Below are 20409 nucleotides of genomic sequence, written 5' to 3' on the forward strand. Positions count from 1 at the left end.
AAAGTCTGTTTTTTAATAAGAAAGAATTCATTTCATAATAATGGATTATTACGAAGAATATTTTGTAGGAATATTGTGCAATCTGGTTTTCTCATGTGTCAGGTTGTCATAAGTAAGTTTTCATTAAACAAAATCCTTGAATGAAACATCCTGAGTTGGAAGGGACCCACAAGGATCATAAAGTCCAGCTCTTGGCTCCGCACAGCACCATCTGCAGGAGTCTCACAATGTACATGAGAGCATTGTCCAAACACTCCTTGAGCTCTGTCAGGGTTGGTGCTGTGACCACTGCCCTGGGGAGCCTGTTCCAGTGCCCAGCCACCCTCTGGGTGAAGAATCTTTTCCTGATATCCAACCTAAACCTCCCCTGACACAACTTCAGGCCATTCCCTCGGGTCCTGTCACTGTCACCACAGAGCAGAGATCAGTGTCTGCCCCTCCTCTTCCCTTCGTGAGGAAGTTGTAACTGCAATGTCTCCCCTCAGTCTCCTCATCCCAGGACAACATCCCCAATTCATTTGTTTGTCCCTTAGTCCTTCCCCAGAGGTTCTCAGCTGTGCCCTTGCCAGCTACAAGCTCTGTGCATTCCAGCTTCTCCATTACACACAGTGCCAGCCCCTGCCGCACCTGTCCCGCCCATTCCTCCTGTCAAGCCTGGAACCATCCAACAGGGCACTCCAGTCACAGACCTTATCTCACCAGGTTTTGCTTATGCCAGTGATGCCAAATCTCTGGGACTGGGCCAAGGCTTCGAGCTCTTCTGGCTGGATCCTCATGCTGCACCTTTAGATGAAAGCCTAAAAGGTGTTTATGTACTTATGTTAAACATTGGACACAACAAGGACTTCTACATATTGGAAGGAGGTATTACAAAATATTTTGGAGTTTGAGAGAATAGATTAATTTCAGACTGCCCTTTTGTTACTCTTAGTGTATAATTGAACATTAAACTATTAATTTAATGGCTGGAGTTTAAGGTGATGGGAAGAAAATAAATTGTTAGCCATTAGGGTGGCTTGTTCAGTCATTGTAATTTTATAATTAGCCAGAGAGAATGAGAAGCTTAAATAGTTCAGTCATAACTCCAAGTTCCTTTTGGAGTAAAGATGCACTGGTTGTCTTCTGTCTCCAGCTAATGCTTTAGAAAGAATTTGTGTTAGCTGATTGCTGCACAGCATTCTTGGTGAAAAACAATGCAGACTTTACGACAGTAATTTAAAAAATTACTCATTTTTGAAAATATTACATGTATTAGCAAGCTAGTGTTGCTTTGAAGAAGTTTGAAATGATTGATCTGAAAACAGCTTGTGATAAGGGTGAATTTGCTGTTGGAGAGCAGGCTTCAGATGGTAGGCTTTGCTACTGCATGCTTTTGCACTACTTGCACACGTAAGACCTTCACGTTTTAAAGGCTCGGGGAAGCCTGTTCTTGTGTGAAATGAATTATGCAGAAAGTGTGCTGTTGGTTAAGAAAGGTTACCTTTTCGCTTATACCACCTACTCTCCCCTACTGGCTTTTAATTTTTTTCAATATAGTGCTATTTTTTCAATACTTCTCAAAGTAGTGTTGAGATGAACAGCAGCAGCATTACCCCAAGTAGATGGTTCTTCACACCATGAAGAAATAAAGCTAGATACTTCCTACATGCTCATATTGTTCCTTGTTCTGGGTTTCTGAGAAAAGCCCAGAATTTAATTCAGAAAATGTAGTGCTCTTGATGCTAACATATGATTTACACAATATAAATTCTTAGGTTTGCCCTGAGAATACATTTTCAGTTCTCTAGAGGTCTCAAGGTTTCTGTGCCTGAAGATTACTTATGCAAATACCTAGCAACAGATATTTGTGTTCTTTGATTTCTCAATTGCCCTGCGGTGTCTGCAACTACTGTTATGTTGTTGCTATTCCACATACACAGTGCTCATAATCAAACAGTGTAATTGTTCGTGTAGAGGTGTTAAATGATGATCGTCTTGAGACTGCAAAGCTTGTTGAATTGATTTGTGCAACTGGGGCATTGAGCTAAACTGCCTTTGTGATGTAAGTTCTGGTAATTTTTGCTTTAGAATTGTTCTGATACTTTGAGGTCTTTTTTGGTATATTTTTTGTTTGCTTTTTTTTCTGTTTAGGTCTGATGCAGGCATAAATAATCAGAGATGAATTCTAGCAGGCTTTCAGAGTCATGTTTACTTTTGACTTACGTGGTAACTGGTATGAAAAATTATTTTTCATTTTCATATGTTTTTATAAACCTCTGGCCTCAGTGCCAGCCTTATTTATTACTTGTACAATTGTCCTCCATAGGGAGTTGGCAAATTTGACTGTAAAATATTTTAACCCTGTAGCTGGAATGTGACAAGTTTTCTCAGTAGATCTAATTAATATAGTTGTGGTTGTCTGGCTTATTCTGCAATGCAAATATCATATTTTATAGTTGAGAAAAGAAAATTATGGGTAGATTCCTCAACTAGGGAAGCAGCATTATCTTGATGTAAATTTTTAGGAGAACTTTAAATCACTCATTTAAAATACACAGACAGTAGAAACTGTTAGAAGCTTGAACACTCTTAGAATAAAAGTCTCCAAAGATTTGGGCTCCACAGTTTTGAGTTGAACTACTGTTGGATATAACTCTTTATTTGTGGTATAATTTCACATTGGCCTTTCTTTGTCTTTTGTCTACCAGCTGCACAAATTCAGCATATCTCAATTAATTCTGTACTCAGTGAAATTAGATTTTTCATTGGTTTTTAATGCTAAGTATGTTCTTTCTCTCCTAGCAGGTAAAGGCTTTTAAATTTGCCAGTGCTGTGGGTTACCAGTGAGCTTTCTAATTATATTAGTGGAAAGTCATAGAGTGATTTCAGAAGGAAATGTTTCTGTAAATTTGAGTGGTTTTGGTCAGAGTTCTGTGCTAGTTTTAGCAGCTGCGCATGTGGGTTTCCAGTCTTTGATTCAAGCAAGCCCTTTGGCTCTTGGTAGAAATGTTATAAACATTTTAGTTGCAATAACTATCTTAACTTTATTGCTTGGATATGTAGTTGAGAATGGGCAAACAAGATAAATGAACTTTGATTTTTATATAAAAAATAACCCTGTTCAAATGTGTAGTTGTGTGTTGTGTGTTATCACACATAGTTCCTTAGGCATTATTCCACGGTCCATTGGCAGCGTCAGTTTAAAAGTTTTCCATTCCAAATTTACACTATTCTTGTTCCTATTCCCACACTTAAGCATGGCACCCCTCAAAGCACAGCTTTGAGAGAGCTTTGAGGTTTTAGATCCTTATCCAAGGCCAGTTTAAGTAAGCTGTGGTCAGCTTTACACTTAGAAGCCCTTGTTCAGCTGTACGGATGCACAGATGTATTTGCAGTCATGCTGTGAAGTTCAGCAGTGAAATGACGTGGGTTACTCTGAATCAGTGCACTGAAAGCCTCTACGAGTGCCCCCGGTACAAGAGCACCGAGAGTGCTGGTGAGAGCCTGTGACAGCCCCAAGGTGGGGACAGGGGCTGCAGCTGCAGGGTAGGTGAGATAAAGGGCTGAGTTCTTGAGCTGGCCTTGCTGCCAGAGGCCAGCACTGCAAAATGGCCTGATGTCAGTCTGTGATGAAAAGTGGCTTTCTGTTTCAGTCCTAAAAAAAAAAACCAACTACTTATCTGAAGGTGTCTCCTTATATCTGATAAGTTGGAGTGGTCTGAGAATAAGGAATCTCTAGGGGGGAAAAAAGATGCCCTTTCGTTCTGTGCTTTATCTGAATTGTATCCCTGTGGAAGAGAAGCAATTTTTACAAAGAAAGTCAGCATCAACAAGCATCCCTTGATAGAAAAGGTATGTGTGAAGATCTGTTCAAGAACTCAAAGGACAGTGCTGTAGTGGATTGGCAGTGAGTTATCTAAGAAATACTAATTGTATAATTAACATTCTTGACAGGAGCAAGCTGGGAGTATGTACCCTAATCACAGTGAACAATGAGGCAGTTCACAGGTGTGATGTTTTCATGTTTGATTGTATCTGTCCATTGAAGAACATTTTCTTGTAGAATTAGGCAAAAATAGATCTCATTAAAGGAGACAAATTAGCCAAAACTGAAAGAAACTCCCTGCTGGGTTCTGAACCCTAATGATTGGTTAGAAGTAGGCAAGAATCTATTCCTGATGTTATTTTGTTAATTGATATAGAGGTTAAACAGTGTGGATTGAACCAGGAGTATTTTAGCTAAAGTAATGGCCAAGTCTCTCTTGCCTGCTTAATTTGCAACCCTGGAGACATTATATTAGTTATGTTAGTAGAGGTCAGTGAAGGAGACATCAAGGTAATTATTGAGATCAAGGGAAAAAGTTCACCAAAAGAAACCTTCATGTTCACAAAGTTTAGAAACTGTAGCAGACAAGGATGCCTTTTAACAACAGAATGAAGGAGTAAGAACCAAAAGCAGACTCTGTCCAACCTCATTGATCTGTGGTGAGGAGGGAATCGTGGTTGTTTTCTGAATTGCATCTGTGTTTGAGGCTTTTTCTAAATTGGAACCGAGCTTGTGAACTCTAGAAAAATTCTCATAAGGTCTGTATTTAAGAGACTTGATGCAGAGGTAGGAATGTCAGAAATTTGTGCCAGGATTAGGCAGTTGTCTGACATGAGAGTGAGCTAAGCCTTATTCAAAGAAAATTATTTTCTTTCATACAGTGTCTTCCAATTTAACTTAGGTGGGGACAGTGTCAGTCTAGATAAAAAAAAAAAAAAACTGAGAAAAGCCATTTTAAAGTGATGATGTCAAGATTAAGCTTAAAGCTGAGACAATGCACATACCTACTTTACTTTTTTCCTATCATAATAGAGCTTGTAAATTTGGGTGGTTTTCCTTTAGAGTTTCATCTCCAGTTCAGTTGTTTTATAACTGATGGCAACATTTGTCATTTCATTACTCCTAGTCATGATGACTTGTGTGAGTTGCACTGCTTGTAACAGATGTCTTCTCTGTGCTGCCTGACATCTTCAAACAGTTGGTGTCAGGTACCTGTTTGCTGTTTGGGTTTGCAATTGAGTGAAAGCTCTTAACGTTTATTTTGTATGCAGGCAGACTTGTCAACCCTTTCATATATGTTTTCACTGTACTTCACTGCAAATGAACTTGAGTATAATTGTTCTAAATACACTAAATAACCTATAAGTATCAGAAGAGTTGATTTTTTTGTCTCTTGGGCTTGGTTCACAGATCTTAAATTTGCCTTTTTTTCCCCAGTAATGTCAAGTGATCAGTGGAATGTTGCAGATGTGTAAAAAATATGTGCAGAGTTAAACATTTGTAATCAGTAAATAAAATAATTGTGTCTTTTAAAATATATTTTTAACAGCTTTTCTTCATCATTTTTGGGGAACTTTTGGTCACTATAGAATTAGCAAATGGCTATAAAATATAAAATGCTTGACTTTTAAGTTGGGCCATCAGTACAACTCTATCAACTAACAGTAATTTTATTTCCTTTTTACATTTAATATTTGATCTATTGATGTAGGGAGTAATTAATGTTTACGATATTTTTTTCTTTGAAAAAAGGATCCTAATAATGTTTAATACTGTGGTCTTAAATTGTAGTTTCCCATGTTAATAAGTTTTTTCATGTGTTTCCACTTGCTCACACGGATCAAGTAGGTCTTTCTGAGAAACTGCCTGTTATCTAAGACTGTGGACAGAGTGGAATGAAAATGCTGTGCACTGCAGGTCAGGGAATTAATTTGCAGCAGAGAACCATAGGGAAGAAAGCTGGCTCCATGCCAACTCAGCAGCTAATGTGTTGGGGATGCAGGATGCTTTCACTGCAGCAGAAGAAGGCAAAGTGAAGATGGCAGTAATTCATGATGCCATCTCCTTCATTCTGCCCTCTGTGAATGGGGATTCCTCTTTTATTTATTGAGAGTTGTTGTTGCTAGGCTGGGGCAATACAGAGTTTAAATTGCTAGATATCCAAGATGCCTTTTCATGGTGAATTTTAGTATTACTCTGCAGTGGGCGAGGTTAAACTAGGAGCTGCTCCCCAAAGTTCATACATTGAAAAATCCCATTACTTTTAGAAAGTTGAGCATCAAGAGTTGCACCCTCAGTCAGTTTGCAGATGACACCAGGTTGGGTGGGAGTGTTGATCTGAGTGGAAGGCTCCACAGAGGGATCTGGACAGGCTGGATCAATGGGCCAAGGCCAATGGTCTGAGGTTCAACAAGGCCAAGTGCCAGGTCCTGCCCCTGGGTCACAACAACCCCTGCAGTGCTACAGGCTGGGGCAGAGTGGCTGGAAAGGGCGCGGTGGAAAAGGACCTGGGGGTGCTGGTTGAGAGTGGCTGAACATGAACCAGGTGTGCCCAACAAGGCCAAGGGCACCTGGCCTGGATCAGCAATAGTGTGTCCAAGCACGAGTTTTCTGAGTGGCTGAGGGAGCTGGGCATGATTAGCCTGGAGAAAAGGTCTCAGGGGAGACCTTAATCACCTCTCATAGGAGGTTGTAACCAGGTGGGGGTCAGCCTCTTCTCCCAAGTAACAATTAATAAGACAAGAGGAAATGGCCCAAGTTGTGACGGGGGAGGTTTAGATTGGATATTAGGGGAAACTTCCTTAACAGAAGGGGTTGTCACGCATTGGAACAGGCTGCCCAGGACAGTGGCTGAGTCACCTTCCCTGGAGGTAATTAAAAGATGTGTAGATGTGCCACTTGGGCAAGTGGTTTAGCAGTGGACTTGGCAGTGCTGGGTTAAGGGTTGGACTTGGTGATCTGAAAGGTCTCCAACCCAAACAATTCCATGGTGCTATGTTGCCAGTGGGAAATACTCAATTAGCTGATGAGGCAAAGAGAGTCTGAAAGCACAGCCTTTGCAGTCTGTGCAAGATGGACTGGACAGAAAGCCATGGAACTCTCTGCTGTCTAGAGGGACTTTGAATCTCTGATGTGAAGTAGTTGTCTGGGTTCAGAAGCCAGGACTTCTGTGTGTACTTTGAAAACCTGTTTGTTACATCAGAGAGTACACCACCCTATTACTTCTGTTTCTTCTGTTAAAGTAGCCGATAAAACCCTAAACACTAGATAATTGCTTTAATTGCAATAAAATCTTCCTTTATTTTTGGCGTTAATTTGTGGTTATCAGTGACTTCTGATTGTCATAATGTGACATGAAGGAGTTCTGGAACTTAACATCAAGCTAGAAAAGATAACAAAAACTGTCATGGACTTACTTAAATGAAGAGGCTAAAATATCATCTATTAAGCTCATGGTGATATCATCACAGACCATATTGCCTTGACCTTTTTTTGAGATTTACTGGTAATTCAAAACATGGCTATTAAAGAGGTACTGAACAGCACAGGAAGTTACCTTCCTTTGAAGAAGTCTTGCAAAAGACCTCAGAAAGGTCATATTAAATTTAATGTTATGGAAGAGCAGTGTAAATTTTATCAAGGACATGTATAAAAGCGTGGATAAGTCTGCCTTTTGTTGATCTAAACGTATGTTTCCTAGTATAAGAAAGATTAATTTCTTTGCATTTTTTGGGTACCTATTCTGGAAGCTAGTGCAGCAGTTGATGTTGGCTTTATGCTCTGATTATTTAATATATGGCCAATTACTGCCGGGCCAAAAATAAACCAACTTTTTGTCCTCTACTGTGGCTACCTACATGCATTGTCTCACTACCACTCATTATCTTTCCTATCGAAATGAAATAAAAGTGCTCTCTGTTATGCGAAACTCTGAGCTGTGTTTTCCAGGAAATGAGGAGGTTGGAGTAAATCCCAAAGCAGAATCTCTGCAGTGGCTTCCTGTGCTGCTGTAAAGCCTCAACTGAGCATCTGAAACAAAACTGTGCACATCCCAGTATGCAGATAAACCAAAAGATAACAGATAAAGCCACCAAAGGAGGCATTAAAATCTGGAGGCTTTTATGTAGGAAGATAGATCAAGTGAAAGATTTACTACTTCAATTCCAACTAATTGATTTCTGTTGCTTAAATTAGAGAAAAATTTCAGTGCTGCCATGTATCCAAACCCATTTGTTATTAGCTTACAAAGCAGAATACTGTAATTAAATAAATTGAATGTTTCTTGAAGCTTTTCTAAAGGAAAGACTAATTTGCTTACAATGCATTGGATAGTCTGTCTAAATTGGCTGGCATCCTTCCAGCTTTAAAGCAGCTGAGATTTGAAATTATTATGGGAGCAAATATTCCAATTTCTTATGTAAGTTACTGTGCTCTGAGTGCCATAAGAAGAATGGAGGAGGGAAGGGGAGCGGTGGAGAATTGTTGGTTTGTTTTGGTTTTTTTTTCCTTCTGTTGGAGAATAAAATAAGCCCTGTAGAACAGCAGAGAATTTGGGAAATTGCACATCTTGAAACTGCAAAAGTAATTTACCTTGTAGAAATCTTTCAGTATTTGTACATTGTATAGCAAAGTTCCATCAGCTGTTCTTTCCTTAATCTTCCTGCATCCCTGCTAGACTAAGCAGGAAAAGGTGGCCATCTTTTTAATTGGCTTTTTCACTTAGCTCTCTGACAGAATGACCAGCTGCCCCTGTGAAGCCAGGTAACTCTATACAAACAACTGCTACTGGAGATGGAGCTATTGTGATTTATCTCCACTGGAAAGTGTATATTAAAATCTTAATGACCTGTGGTTTAACTCAGTAGTACTGCACATATTAAAAAAAGAAATCTGACTCAAAGTTTGGCATACATGGAAGTGTGTTGGTAGATCTTGGGTGCTCTGGATCAGAAGCATCTAGAGATTATAGGAATGTTGAAGAAATGAGGAAGAATTAAACATCATTTAGGTGGTAAACAAATAAATTATATGCTTAAAAATTAGTATATGGTAAAAAGTTGAATTATCTTCATTGCATCAACTTGCCTTTAGTTGCAGTATTTAAGTGCATTAAGGTATAAAATTTCATGATGCTTGTAATAATTATCTCCTGAGATGATTTAGACAGGATCTTAGTGCTTTTTAACAGGTATAATGAGTAGAAAAACAGAACAAAACCATTGAACACTTGCTTACCAGCTATGAGTTCTCTTGCTTTACTCAATTTGCTTAAAATGTTCTTTGATACATCAGGAATTCAGAGTATGTATATAGGTGATTTTGTAAGGGGAATTCAATCTGTCTTGTTGCTGCTGTCAAATAAGATTGCATTTAAAAAATAATCCATTAAAATAAAATAAAATTTAGGGAGGAAAGGGTTTTGATATGGCTTTTCATCTTATTCTGTGTAGCTTTTTAGGAAGAAAAAGCAGGGGAAAAATTGCATTTCCCCATATTAAAGTTTGGTGGCAAGTAAAATAAATTGGAACATCATGTCCTGAAATATAATGTAATTGGATTACTTAAAGTCTGATATAACCAGATTTGAATAGTGTTCCTCTCAGAGTTCCCTGCCTTAATATTTCTTTGTATTTCCTGAAACTTTTGTAAAATTTTAACTGGTAAGATTGCTTTTTATCACTGTATCTCTCCAATGCAAAAAGGCCTTTGCAAACTTTGATTAATTCTCTGAAAACAGGAATCTGGCTTTTTCATCCTAATGATAAAGACCAACCTGTATTGCTCTGGTGATAAAGCGAGAGCTACTGGCAAAGCACCTGGTCTCAAAATAGATTAGTAATAACAGATTTGAAATACCTCATGAGTGACTCATGCCCTTCTGCTATTTAAATGTTTTTATCCTCAGTTTCAGTCTTTGCTCTGTAACTCTGGGTAGAAGCTAGGTAGTTTAGGAGTTGTTTTTCTTATGAGACCTACTTTCAAAATACTTTGGTTCCCCAGCTAGATTTAGCTAAATAATGGTGAGAGAAGTATACTCAATACCACGAATTAAGAAATGGAAGGAGAATAGGAAACTTGCTATTAGTCTGTTTTTTCTGATCCTGAGCTGTCTTTCTAATTTGGATTTGCTTAGCTAACTCCATGCTGTTGTGGAGAGAGGAGGTGGTGAAAGTGTTCTTCAGCCAGTGGTTCAGGATGGTGCTGAAGCAGGGTGTGGGCATCTTTGCTCTGTTCTCTCTTCTTCCAGGATTTGAACTTCAGTTCTCCTTGCAATTACACTAGGGAATATTTAAGCTTGGTTTTTCCCTCAGTTTCTCCAGTGAGCATCTCTTTTGATTCTGAGGGATCCTAGTGCCACGTTGATCCTGGCAGAACAATAGGCCCAGCAGAGTGAGGGGTGCATCTCTAAAAGAAGGTATTTTATGTGTCAGTGATTCTAGTTTTCTTTTCTTGTCTCTTCTCATACCTGCTGGCCATGGTCTGTGTTGTGATGCCCTGGAGGGACTACAGGGCATTTGATTTTCAGACTTATTTCCAGAGAAGGTGGTTGAATGTTACACTTACTCGTGTGTTTTAACTGTATGAGGTGGTTTTGTTTGTTTGTTTTCAACAGCTTTATTGAAATGAAACATATTATCTCATGACAGCCTTGCAAAAAATACTTTATTGTTAAAGTGTTTTAATTGTTAACACATCAAGTACCTTATACCAGTGTGTAATAAATATTGCTGATGGTTAATTTATTCATTTAGTATGGATGAAGACAACTGTAATTACAGCATTAATGTTAAGACTATTTTGTGGCAACAGCAGGTGCAGCAGTCTGTGCAGAAATTGCAGAAAATGTGGATCATTCTTTGTAGCTAAAGTAGGTTTTGTCTTCTCTGATGGGGAACATATTAAAGGGGCAGGGTTCTTCAAAATTCCTGTCTTCTTGTCTTCTATTGTTTTTTCAATGCAGGTGAAAATAAAACAGTAAAGTGTAGATTTAAAGCAATTCTGTCTGTTAAAGAATTTTGTACAGACAGATTTGTTTGTATTTGTTTGAGAAATATATTAAATAGAATGTGAATTCTGTGAATACTTGAAGAAGCATGAGACAGGCAAAACATCTTTAATGAAAGCACTCAGCTTTTTTCATGCTCTCAATCTACCTTTATTATGTTAATCAAATTCCATGCAGTTTCCAGCAGGCGTACGTGAAAATTATCTTTTCAAATAAATGAATACAGATTATTTACTGCATTTCAAGAAACTGGTTATAGGTCTTTGATCATTGTCCTGGTGCAGATGTAGATCAGAGCAGTTATTAAGGCTCTAACTTGTGTGGTGTCCCCTTATCCTCCTGGGTGTCTGGGGGATGAGGTGGTAGGTGAGTATGCCAGCCCTTGCCCACTTGGGATTCAGGTGTGTAAGCTACATGCTTTAGATTCCCAGGATGAATTTAAATCTATTCAACCACAATGGTCCCAATATAACTCAATTTCTAACAGCATCAAGGTGCCCTGTCAGGTGCTCTTTTTGGGAATAATGGAGTGCATATTGTTGGGGCTGGTGAGAGGAAATGGAAGAAGTATAGTTCACATGTACTTCTAGTTTATTTACTAATACATACAGATAGCTGAAGGTAACGAGCTCTTTATATCATGCCTCCTCATCAGAAGCTCCATTGAAGTAGTCAAAATTAAGTGCAATTAATCTGAGAAATGGTTGCTGGGAGAACTAGAGAGAGTGAAGTTTGCTGCTCTTGTTTCTGTGCAGTATTCTCCTCTGTTTTCTCTGTGTGTATAAAGATTGAGGGTTAAACACTGCATTTTCTATCTTAATTGGTTGGTGCCTCACTAATAAACTCTAATAAAAATCTAGAAAAATATTTTCTGTGCAAACAATATATATGCTATCCTGTGTTTTGCTTCAGGATAATGTTTTGAACATCATAAATCAGATCATGGATGAATGTATTCCACATGAACGGGCCAACCGAGACTTTTGTGTTAAGTTTCCAGAGGAAATACGCCATGACAACCTTGCAGGACAGCTTTGGTTTGGAGCAGAGGTAGGTCTGTCATACTTCTGTTGTTTGGGCTTAATAGACACTTTTTTTGCTGTATAAAGCCCCAAGTACATTTTCAGACTTTTCTGGAAGTGGTACAAAAAATTAGAGAGCATAGCAAACATCTGCAAGAGCTTGCACTGGGTGCTCAGAGAAATGGGGTTCTTTAACTGTGGTTTTCATTGGGCTAACAGCATACACTGGTATTTTCATAATTGTGTGCTGTCAGTATTCCATAGTGAAAAAACTATTGTTTTGTGGGTTAGGATCTGAGTGATATTATTGTTTTTTATGCTGATTGGCCATCTTGTGTTTTGAAGATCTTAGAAACAAATAGAAGTGTATTAGGGAGTTTTATCAGGACAAAAGTTCATCTCCAACAAATAGAAGTGCATGCTGTCACTTTATTTTAATGACTGTTATGCTATAACTCCTCCTAAATATATAACTTGGAGCTGTCATTTGTTGCACATAACTTGCTTGTTTCGTTTCTATGCTAAAAATATAATAATTCCTGTGCAGAACACTGAAGTCCACTTTTCTTCTCTTATCTGGTTTCTCTCAAAGACTTGCTTCTAGAGCAACCTGTAGGAATAAGGAATTTTTGTAGTGAATAAGCTTTCAGTATTTTAACCAAAAGAAGCTTGAAGTGTCAGAAAAATAGGATGTGATATGCAAGATATTTATTAGTACTGATGTCTTTGGCTAAAAAAAGATAAATCACTGTGGTATCTTTAATGATAAACTCTTCAGTTTACTGGCCTGAAGGTGACTTAAGGCACCGTGAATTTGTTGAGACTTGAGGGGGGATTAGTCTGACATCCCACCACACAACAGCACATTGTGGTCTTGTTTGCAGCGTTGTCTCTCCTGTATTTGAAGCAATCCTTGGGCTCCTGTTAATATACTTTTTTTTTTCCTCTACCAGCTTTTCCTTTCCTTTTCGGGTGCATGTTCTCCATGAAGAGTTCCCATCATGTTCAGTCAATATGCCTCCATATGTTCCATTTCTGAAACTTGCTTTGACAGTTGTTAATTGTAGGCTCCTCTTAGTCAGAGAAGTCTCAGATAGAATTTACAAAATTAATTTGGTATGTCAGTGCTTTGTAATCCTGTCCTCAGTCTTGTTTTATTCACTGCTGGGTTATATAAGCTAAACCTGTTTCCAAATCAAACTTCTACTGTGTAACCATCAGGCTGGAGAGACCTGTTGGTTTCAGAGAAAGTAACATATGCAGTGATGATGTAATGCAAACTCCTACTGCTGTAGACACTGTCTTCCTGGAAATTCATGTAGCAGGAAGGTTGTATGAGCTTTATGAGTACACACTTGTGTCCTTGTCAGTACAATCACTGAGTTATCAGACTGAGAAGTACCTACCAGCAGGAAACACTTACTTTATCCATACTTTCCCACAAATACTGCTTTTGCTGATAAGAAGTAAGGACATGATCTTCTCCAAGTGTCCTCAAAACACAAATTAATGCATCAGGCTGTTGAGAAAGGATCCTTCCTGGGATTGCAGGTTCCTCATACTGAGTTGCAGATGTGGCTCCCATCCACAGGATGCCAGGGTGAGGGGAGTGACACAGCTGCAAATGGAGATTTAAAAATGGACAGAAGCCCCTGATCTTTGAGAACAACCTTGTATATTTTCAGTTAATAGAAGTATTTCCATTAATGCAACAGGTAATGATTTCTATCAGTGCTCATTGTAAAGAATAAAGCCAGCAGTTGTTTTTAATAGCAAGATTTATAAAAAGTTTTAATGATGTGTTACAGTAAAAATCTACCGTTCATGTCTTTGTCAGCTGGTCAGAGAGAGTCCATGTGTACTGCCTGGGGCAAAGAGTCTCTTAAATAGCTGCTTTCCAGACATTGAAAGGGAAGAATCACTTGGTGACCTGATTTTTATATATAATCATGGTTTCTGTGGGAAGCAGGATACTGGCCTTACTGGATCTCTGTGTGATAGCCAGTGTGCAGTTTCACTGTAAAAGAACAGTCTCACTGTAAAGGATATCACAGTTGCAGATTTTCTGTTTGTTTTATAAGGAATGGATTTATTTTTACAAAATCAAGCAGTCTAGCCCAAATCAAAACAGTCTATGGACTGTAGTTTTGCTAGATTCCCATCTCTCTTATGCAAGCAATCCATGTGTGCATAGAGGATCTATCCTACTAATGCTTATTGCCTAACTGGTGGGAGAATAGCTTTAGTTCTTCTGTCAGCCCTGTGGTTCTTGTACTTCAACCTTCCCTTGTCCTCATGTCTCCCTCACTGAGCTGCTCCCTAACCTTTTCTGTGAAAGCTTTTGACTTGTGACATACCAGTGTTAAATCTTTCACTTGTTTAATAATTTGCAGCCATCTGGGGCTAATGTACTGCCCTTGTTCAAAAGCACATATTGTTAAATAGCAAATCTTGTGCTTTGTTTTTAAGTATAAAAGTATTTTTGCTTTGGAAAAGCTAATATTTTATCTCTTCATATCTTTCATAGTGTTTGGCTGCTGGTTCAATTATTATGAATCGTGAAATTGAGAGTATGGCTATGAGGCCCTTGGCCAAGGATCTGACCCGAAGCCTGGAAGAAGTCAGAAATATCATTCGTGACCAGGCCTTAAGGGATTTGAACCTCTACACAGAAAAAATGAAAGATTCTCTCAAGCATTTTGATGTCCTTTTTGCAGAGTTTGAATTAAGGTAAAAGAGCTGAAGTAAATGTGTTGTGAGCAACGTCTTGGCCACTGCAGCTGTTGTGTAGCTTGTTGGTTTTTGGAAATTGGCTCTTTTGCTCTGTGTTCTTTGAGTGGAAAAAGTATGTAAATTTTTTATCATGGTATTTGAATTCTTAGTAATTTGTTGTATTGTTAGATTTTTCCTTCCAATGTAGCAATAATGAAACGACAACTAAATAGCTTTTTAGCAATCAACATTTGCTCTCTCCAACTAAACTATAATCTTCCATTTGCCTACTGGCATATGGCATTTGAGGGAGAATTTCTAAGACACAAAAGGAAACCATAAATCTCTTCTCTTAATGTTTTCTTTGTCAGAGAAAAGGCAACAAATATGAGATGTTTAAAAAGAAAAGGGTGATAACAAATATTCTAGAGACTGAGGTTTTGTTCTCTTGTGCTTAGTGATACAAGCAAGATGCATGCAGTGAATTTAAGAAGGCAAATTGAATTCTGATGGAGGAAGTGCTTTTACAAAAGCCATAATTAACTACAGGAATTCACTGATTTGAAAATTTGATTGAAAAATGACTTTGAGGTTTATAGCTTAAGCAAAAATAACTGCTTTTTGGGGGTGATGCTTTTTTGTCTCAGGGTCACATTGACCAATCTTACATTGTGCTTCAGAATGTAACCAGCTACCTGCCTGTGTGTTAGATGTTTGTGGTGCTGGCCACAGACAAGATAATGGGCAAGATTATCTGTGGATCTAATATGATACAGTCATTGCTGCCCTTAGCAGAACATGTTTCTTACAATTGGCTAGTCTCTTATTATTTCTTGGGAATAATTTATAGACTGTCATGTCTCACATTACTGCTTGCTCTTCCTCAATACTGTTACTCTCTTGTATTCTTTTACTCAGGTAAGCATTTTTTTTCTGATTAGAAAAAGCATCATTATTCTGTTACATTGAAAACACTTTAATTGAAAACATTGTCTAAAAACATGTTTTTAAGTGTGGGTTTGAGTGCAGACACCAATGACAATCAGTAACTGGTTCTTGGCAGTGTCTGTGCAGTTTTTGGCCTGTCAATACCAGCTCTCTACTTACAACATTTTTCTTTACCATTGTTTTGCAAACAACTTCTTCCCTTTCTGTGTTACTTGTATTCTACAAATGACCAATTAAGTGATGCAGAGACAGAAAACCGCTGAACTTTTACCGGTGTTTCTTACCTTGTCGAATTACTGCATTTGCAAGTAATTCCACATAGAAATGAGGCCAAATTTTAACTGTCGTAAATTGTCTCATTGGGGTAACTGATTTTCACTAATCTAATTTCAGGTAAAACCTTTATAGATAAAATGTTTGGTTTAAGTCAGAGGTTTTTTTTTTTTAAGGAAGTGCAGAGCAAACTATTCTGTCTTCAAGATGGGGCAGTAAAGATCCTTCTAGGGCCCTGTGCCACACAGTATAGAGTTCTGATAGCTAAATGTGTATAATTATATTTCTAAATTACTACTAAGTTCCACTGCCTTAGTTCCACTGCAATAAGTAATTTGGCTGCTTTTCTTACACATTCTTATACAGTACAGTTTTCATAGCGAGTGCTGTTGAAATAAATACAAATTGGTACGGGAAATCTGAGATTGGTACAGGTTTCTGAGATTATTTGCCCTAGGTTTGGTTTTATTTATAATCTTACTTGTTAAAGCATGTGAAACAGTAGTACGTTATTTTATAATTTTTGTAGTTATGTGTCGGCCATGGTACCTGTGAAGTCTCCAAAAGAATACTATGTACAGCAAGAGGTGATCGTACTGTTCTGTGAAACTGTGGAGAGGTAAGTTAAGGACTAGATCTTAATTTCTGTGTCTAATTTCTGTGTGGATTGTTATAGAAGTACATTAACTATAATCTTGAAGAATTGTCATGAAACACCAGGTATTTTTTCTTTCCTAGTAAGTATCCAAGTACAAAGTTTAAAGGTATTAAGCACGCTTGCCAGGCACAAGCCTGTGCTTTTTTGTTTTCTACATTAAGAAAATACAAAACAAGAGAGTTCATAATCCAACAATAACAGTATTGTTGGTATGCCTGGTTCCAGATGTGTACATGAAGACTAAGCATTAAAATAAGCTAAATCTGTTCAAGGCATCATAATGGTATTTCATGCAAGAATACATGGGGAGATGATTCAAATCATCTGTGAACCTCCAGTGATTATCATAAAGAACTCGTAAAAGCTCTTTAAAATCTCAAAGGACTGGTCCTTGGCTCTGTATTTATGAAGGGGCGATGATGAAAGAAATCAAATAATTAAGCAATTCGTAAGTTCTTCTAGAAGGATAAGGTGCAAAGAAAAGTGTGAATTTGTAATGTACTGTGTTGAACAACTTTTTTTTCTTCCCCCTTGTGACATTAACTAGCCTGCAGGTGGGCAGTAGAGGGCAACAGCATGTGAAATACTCAGCTTAAGTGGGGTTCTGAGCAGCAGAGCAGTGTTCTTAAAAGGAAATTAGTGAATCATATTCTGTGTAGAATTATTAGACACCAGTTGACTGTAAAAGGCCCTTAAAATAACTGTTGGCTTTACTGTCATGTTTAGGAAAGCTTGTGAGGTAGGACTCTGGGTCTGGTGGGGTTGATCCTTTCATTTAGAAATGAAGGAGCATGGAGAACACTGCTACAATCTGTACATGACACCAGGATCAGAGGTGTTTCAGGCATTTTGGAAGACAGGATTACAACTCAAAAAAGGTCACAAGTAGGAGGAATTAACCTGCCATCAGTCAGAGAGCTACTACACATACACGTGTTCACCTATGGCATACACATGTCCAGCAGAGGCCACAAAGATGATGAGGGGTCTGGAGCATCTCTCTTAAGAGGAGAGGCTGTGGGATCTGGGCCTGCGTAGATGAGAGAAGACTGAGGAGATCTGATCAATGCACAATAATATCTCAAAGGTGGGTGTCAAGGGGAAGGTGCCAGACTCTATTCCGTGGTGCCCAGGGACAGGACAAGGAGGAATGGGCATAAATTACAACACAAGAAGTTCACATCAACATGAGGGAGAATTTCTTTACTTTCTTTGAGTATTGTAACAGTTGCCCACTGACGTTGTGGAGTCTCCCTCTCTGGAGGCATTCCAAACCCACCTGGACACATTCCTGTGTCACCTGCTCTGGATGACCCTGTCTTGGCAGGGGGGTTGGACTGGGTGATCTCCAGAGGTCCCTTCCAACCCTGACAATTCTGTAATTCTGTATTTGCCCAGTAAGAGGGAAAAGATGGTTTCTTACTTGTAGCATTGGGTAATCTGTGGGGGCTGTAGGAAGGAAACAGGGAGTGAGGGTGGGCCACACACCAGTGTGTCCATCCACTATTGGCACCAACCAGGGCTTGCTTTGTCGTCGTGTCCCATCCACCACCAGCAGTGATGGCTGGAAAGTGCTGACAAGGAATAAGAAAAAGTTGTTTTCATTCTTTTAGGGACCAAAAGCAGGACTAATGTGCAGTTTTAAGTGCCATCTTAAGCACTGATATGAACAAGTCAGAAGAAATTTGAAATTGAAACATATGGTGAAATCTGGAAATTGTGAAGAAACCTGGAAAATACAGCCAAGTAAAAAATCCAAACAAAATGGGGTTTAGTTTAAAAGGGGTTTAAGACATTTGAGAAGGTATTTGAGGACAATGAAGTCTCCCCCAAATATTAAATCCTTAGACTTCAGTAAGAGTTACTGTGTAGAACTGGGCTGTTCTTGGGTGGTTTTTTTGTTAGTTAAGGGGGAGAATGACCTTGATAATTAGAGCAATTTGTATTTGAAAAAGAAACCAAATACTTTTCCCTATTACTTTAAAAATGTTTCTTTTATTTGAAAAATTGTCAGCACTAGTGGTTTTCAGTATCAAGCTGAAGCTTGACATGAAACAGTAAATCAAGAAAATTACATAAAACGGAATTGGGTTTTGAGTGACTAAAAGCTTTAAGTGTATAAAGGGATTTTTTCTTGGATTCATGTTTTTATTATACTATTTTTTCTTTAAAGCAAAGACTTAAGCAGTCAGGTATATACACAGTGGTTTAGGTACGAAAACAGTGCATGAGTTAAATACTGTCGGTTTGGCTTATAACAATTTTCTCAGTTTTTTCCTTAACAAAATGTGTTCTTTGAGAGTTTGATGTCTTACCAAATAATTTCATTCTTTTGCTTAGAGCCTTAAGGCTTGGGTACCTCACTCAAGATATGATAGATGACTATGAACCAGCTTTAATGTTTACAATTCCAAGATTAGCCATTGTATGGTAAGTAATTTTTAACTACTGTCTACTCTGCCTCATTTAAAGGTTTATTGAAGATTTGAAAAGCTGTGTTTAGAATTTTGATGGACTGTCTTTCACACGAGTTTGCTTTAACGCTCTTTAAAAAGAATTAAAGACGAGGATTGTTTTGTTCTAAATCATTACCAGTTTAATGTAGAATACCAACATAAAGAAAGATGGTAGGTCTCTAAATATAGAAGGCAGGAACAATTGATCAGGCATCCTCCAGCACATTTTAAAAACTAGGAACATCAGTCTTTGCAATGTCATACTGTTGGAAATATTTTTTGAAAGCACATATTTTGTGACACTCAAAAATAGTGTGACTTAAGGATCCAAGTCTTGAAAACGACAAATTTTCAATTAGATTCGTGTATTTTTCTCAATGACTCTAAGTTCAGAAGGAATTACCATGGCAAACTGCATTGTAACTGTTGAGTTAGGCTTAATTCTCTTGAAGGAAAGTATTAATAATGTGTAGCTTTTGTGTAGATTTGTGCCCTGTATTGACCACTCAAGGCAACTAAATTGCAACAGTGGTTTAGCTTCATGCAGTTTTTGCATTATTGAACAAATCAGATGCATTTTTCCTAATGAGTCTTCATGATTTAGTAAGGCAGCAGCTTCTCTGGAGTAAAGCCAGCATATTTTTAATATTTTACCATTGTGAATGTTTTAAAGTTAGCTAATATAAGTAGTATAATTGAGGGAAATAAAAAACCTCAAATCCTGAGTGTAATACACTTCTCCTCAGGAAATCCCTGTGGTCTATTGTTCCTGTTAAATAGTATATTGTCTCTAACTGTCATTCTAAAAATAATAACAGTAATAATCTGATTATTGGAAGACAACAGGAATGTGAGAACTCAGTTTGAAGCTGCTGGAAGACACAGCAAAAACGAACACATCATGACTAACTGGAAAACCAGGGGCTCTCTGGAAAATAGATCATGTCTATCCCAAATTGCAAAGAAGGATAGAGAAGAAGAGAAAAAGTTTGACTGCTCCTAATTATCCAGTGATATGAAAAGAAATCACTGTCATGTGAAGTTCCACAGAATAACTACCCCATCCAGATACGGTGTTTTCTGGAAGAAACACAAGCCTTGTAGGAAATATTAAGACACACTTTTTAGCAATTTTTAACTCTTTTTAGTGCTACAGCTATATTCAGGCTTTGCTTCAGAGCTCTTTCAAATGTTATACAGAAGCCATTTCATAATCCTTTTATTTTTTTTTTCCTGTGGTGCTCTAGCCCACTTACATTTTTTTAAAAATTTCTTCAGAGAATTAAATTCTATGGAAAGCAAACTGTGCCTGAAAGCCAAAGAAACAGTGACTTGGCATCAAGTAGAAGTTTGAGGAGAGTAGCCTTGAGCTTTCACTGAGCAAAGTAGTAACATTTGCTTATGCAGAACATAAGACATGAGTCAGCAATAACTGCTTCACTTTGTGGCAACCTGCTTGTTGAAGCTTGGAAAGCACAGAAAACAAAGATGAAATGATGTATCCTTGGCAACAAGAGAATTTGTCTTAA

General features: G+C 38.1%; 1 protein-coding gene across 5 annotated transcripts in view; it reads left to right on the forward strand.

Moving 5' to 3' along the window:
• The window catches only part of ZFYVE28 (zinc finger FYVE-type containing 28), a 152707-nt gene that overhangs the window by 77538 nt on the left and 54760 nt on the right, over positions 1-20409 (forward strand). For all 5 annotated transcript variants that reach the window (XM_039550901.1, XM_039550903.1, XM_039550904.1 and 2 more), the window contains exons 3-6: positions 11724-11861; positions 14361-14563; positions 16296-16385; positions 18765-18854. In XM_039550901.1, coding sequence (XP_039406835.1) covers positions 11724-11861; positions 14361-14563; positions 16296-16385; positions 18765-18854 — 521 coding nt within the window. The remainder of the gene's footprint in view (positions 1-11723; positions 11862-14360; positions 14564-16295; positions 16386-18764; positions 18855-20409) is intronic.

The sequence above is a fragment of the Corvus cornix genome, chromosome 4 (genome assembly GCF_000738735.6).
Source record: "Corvus cornix cornix isolate S_Up_H32 chromosome 4, ASM73873v5, whole genome shotgun sequence".
NCBI classification, from domain to species: domain Eukaryota; kingdom Metazoa; phylum Chordata; class Aves; order Passeriformes; family Corvidae; genus Corvus; species Corvus cornix.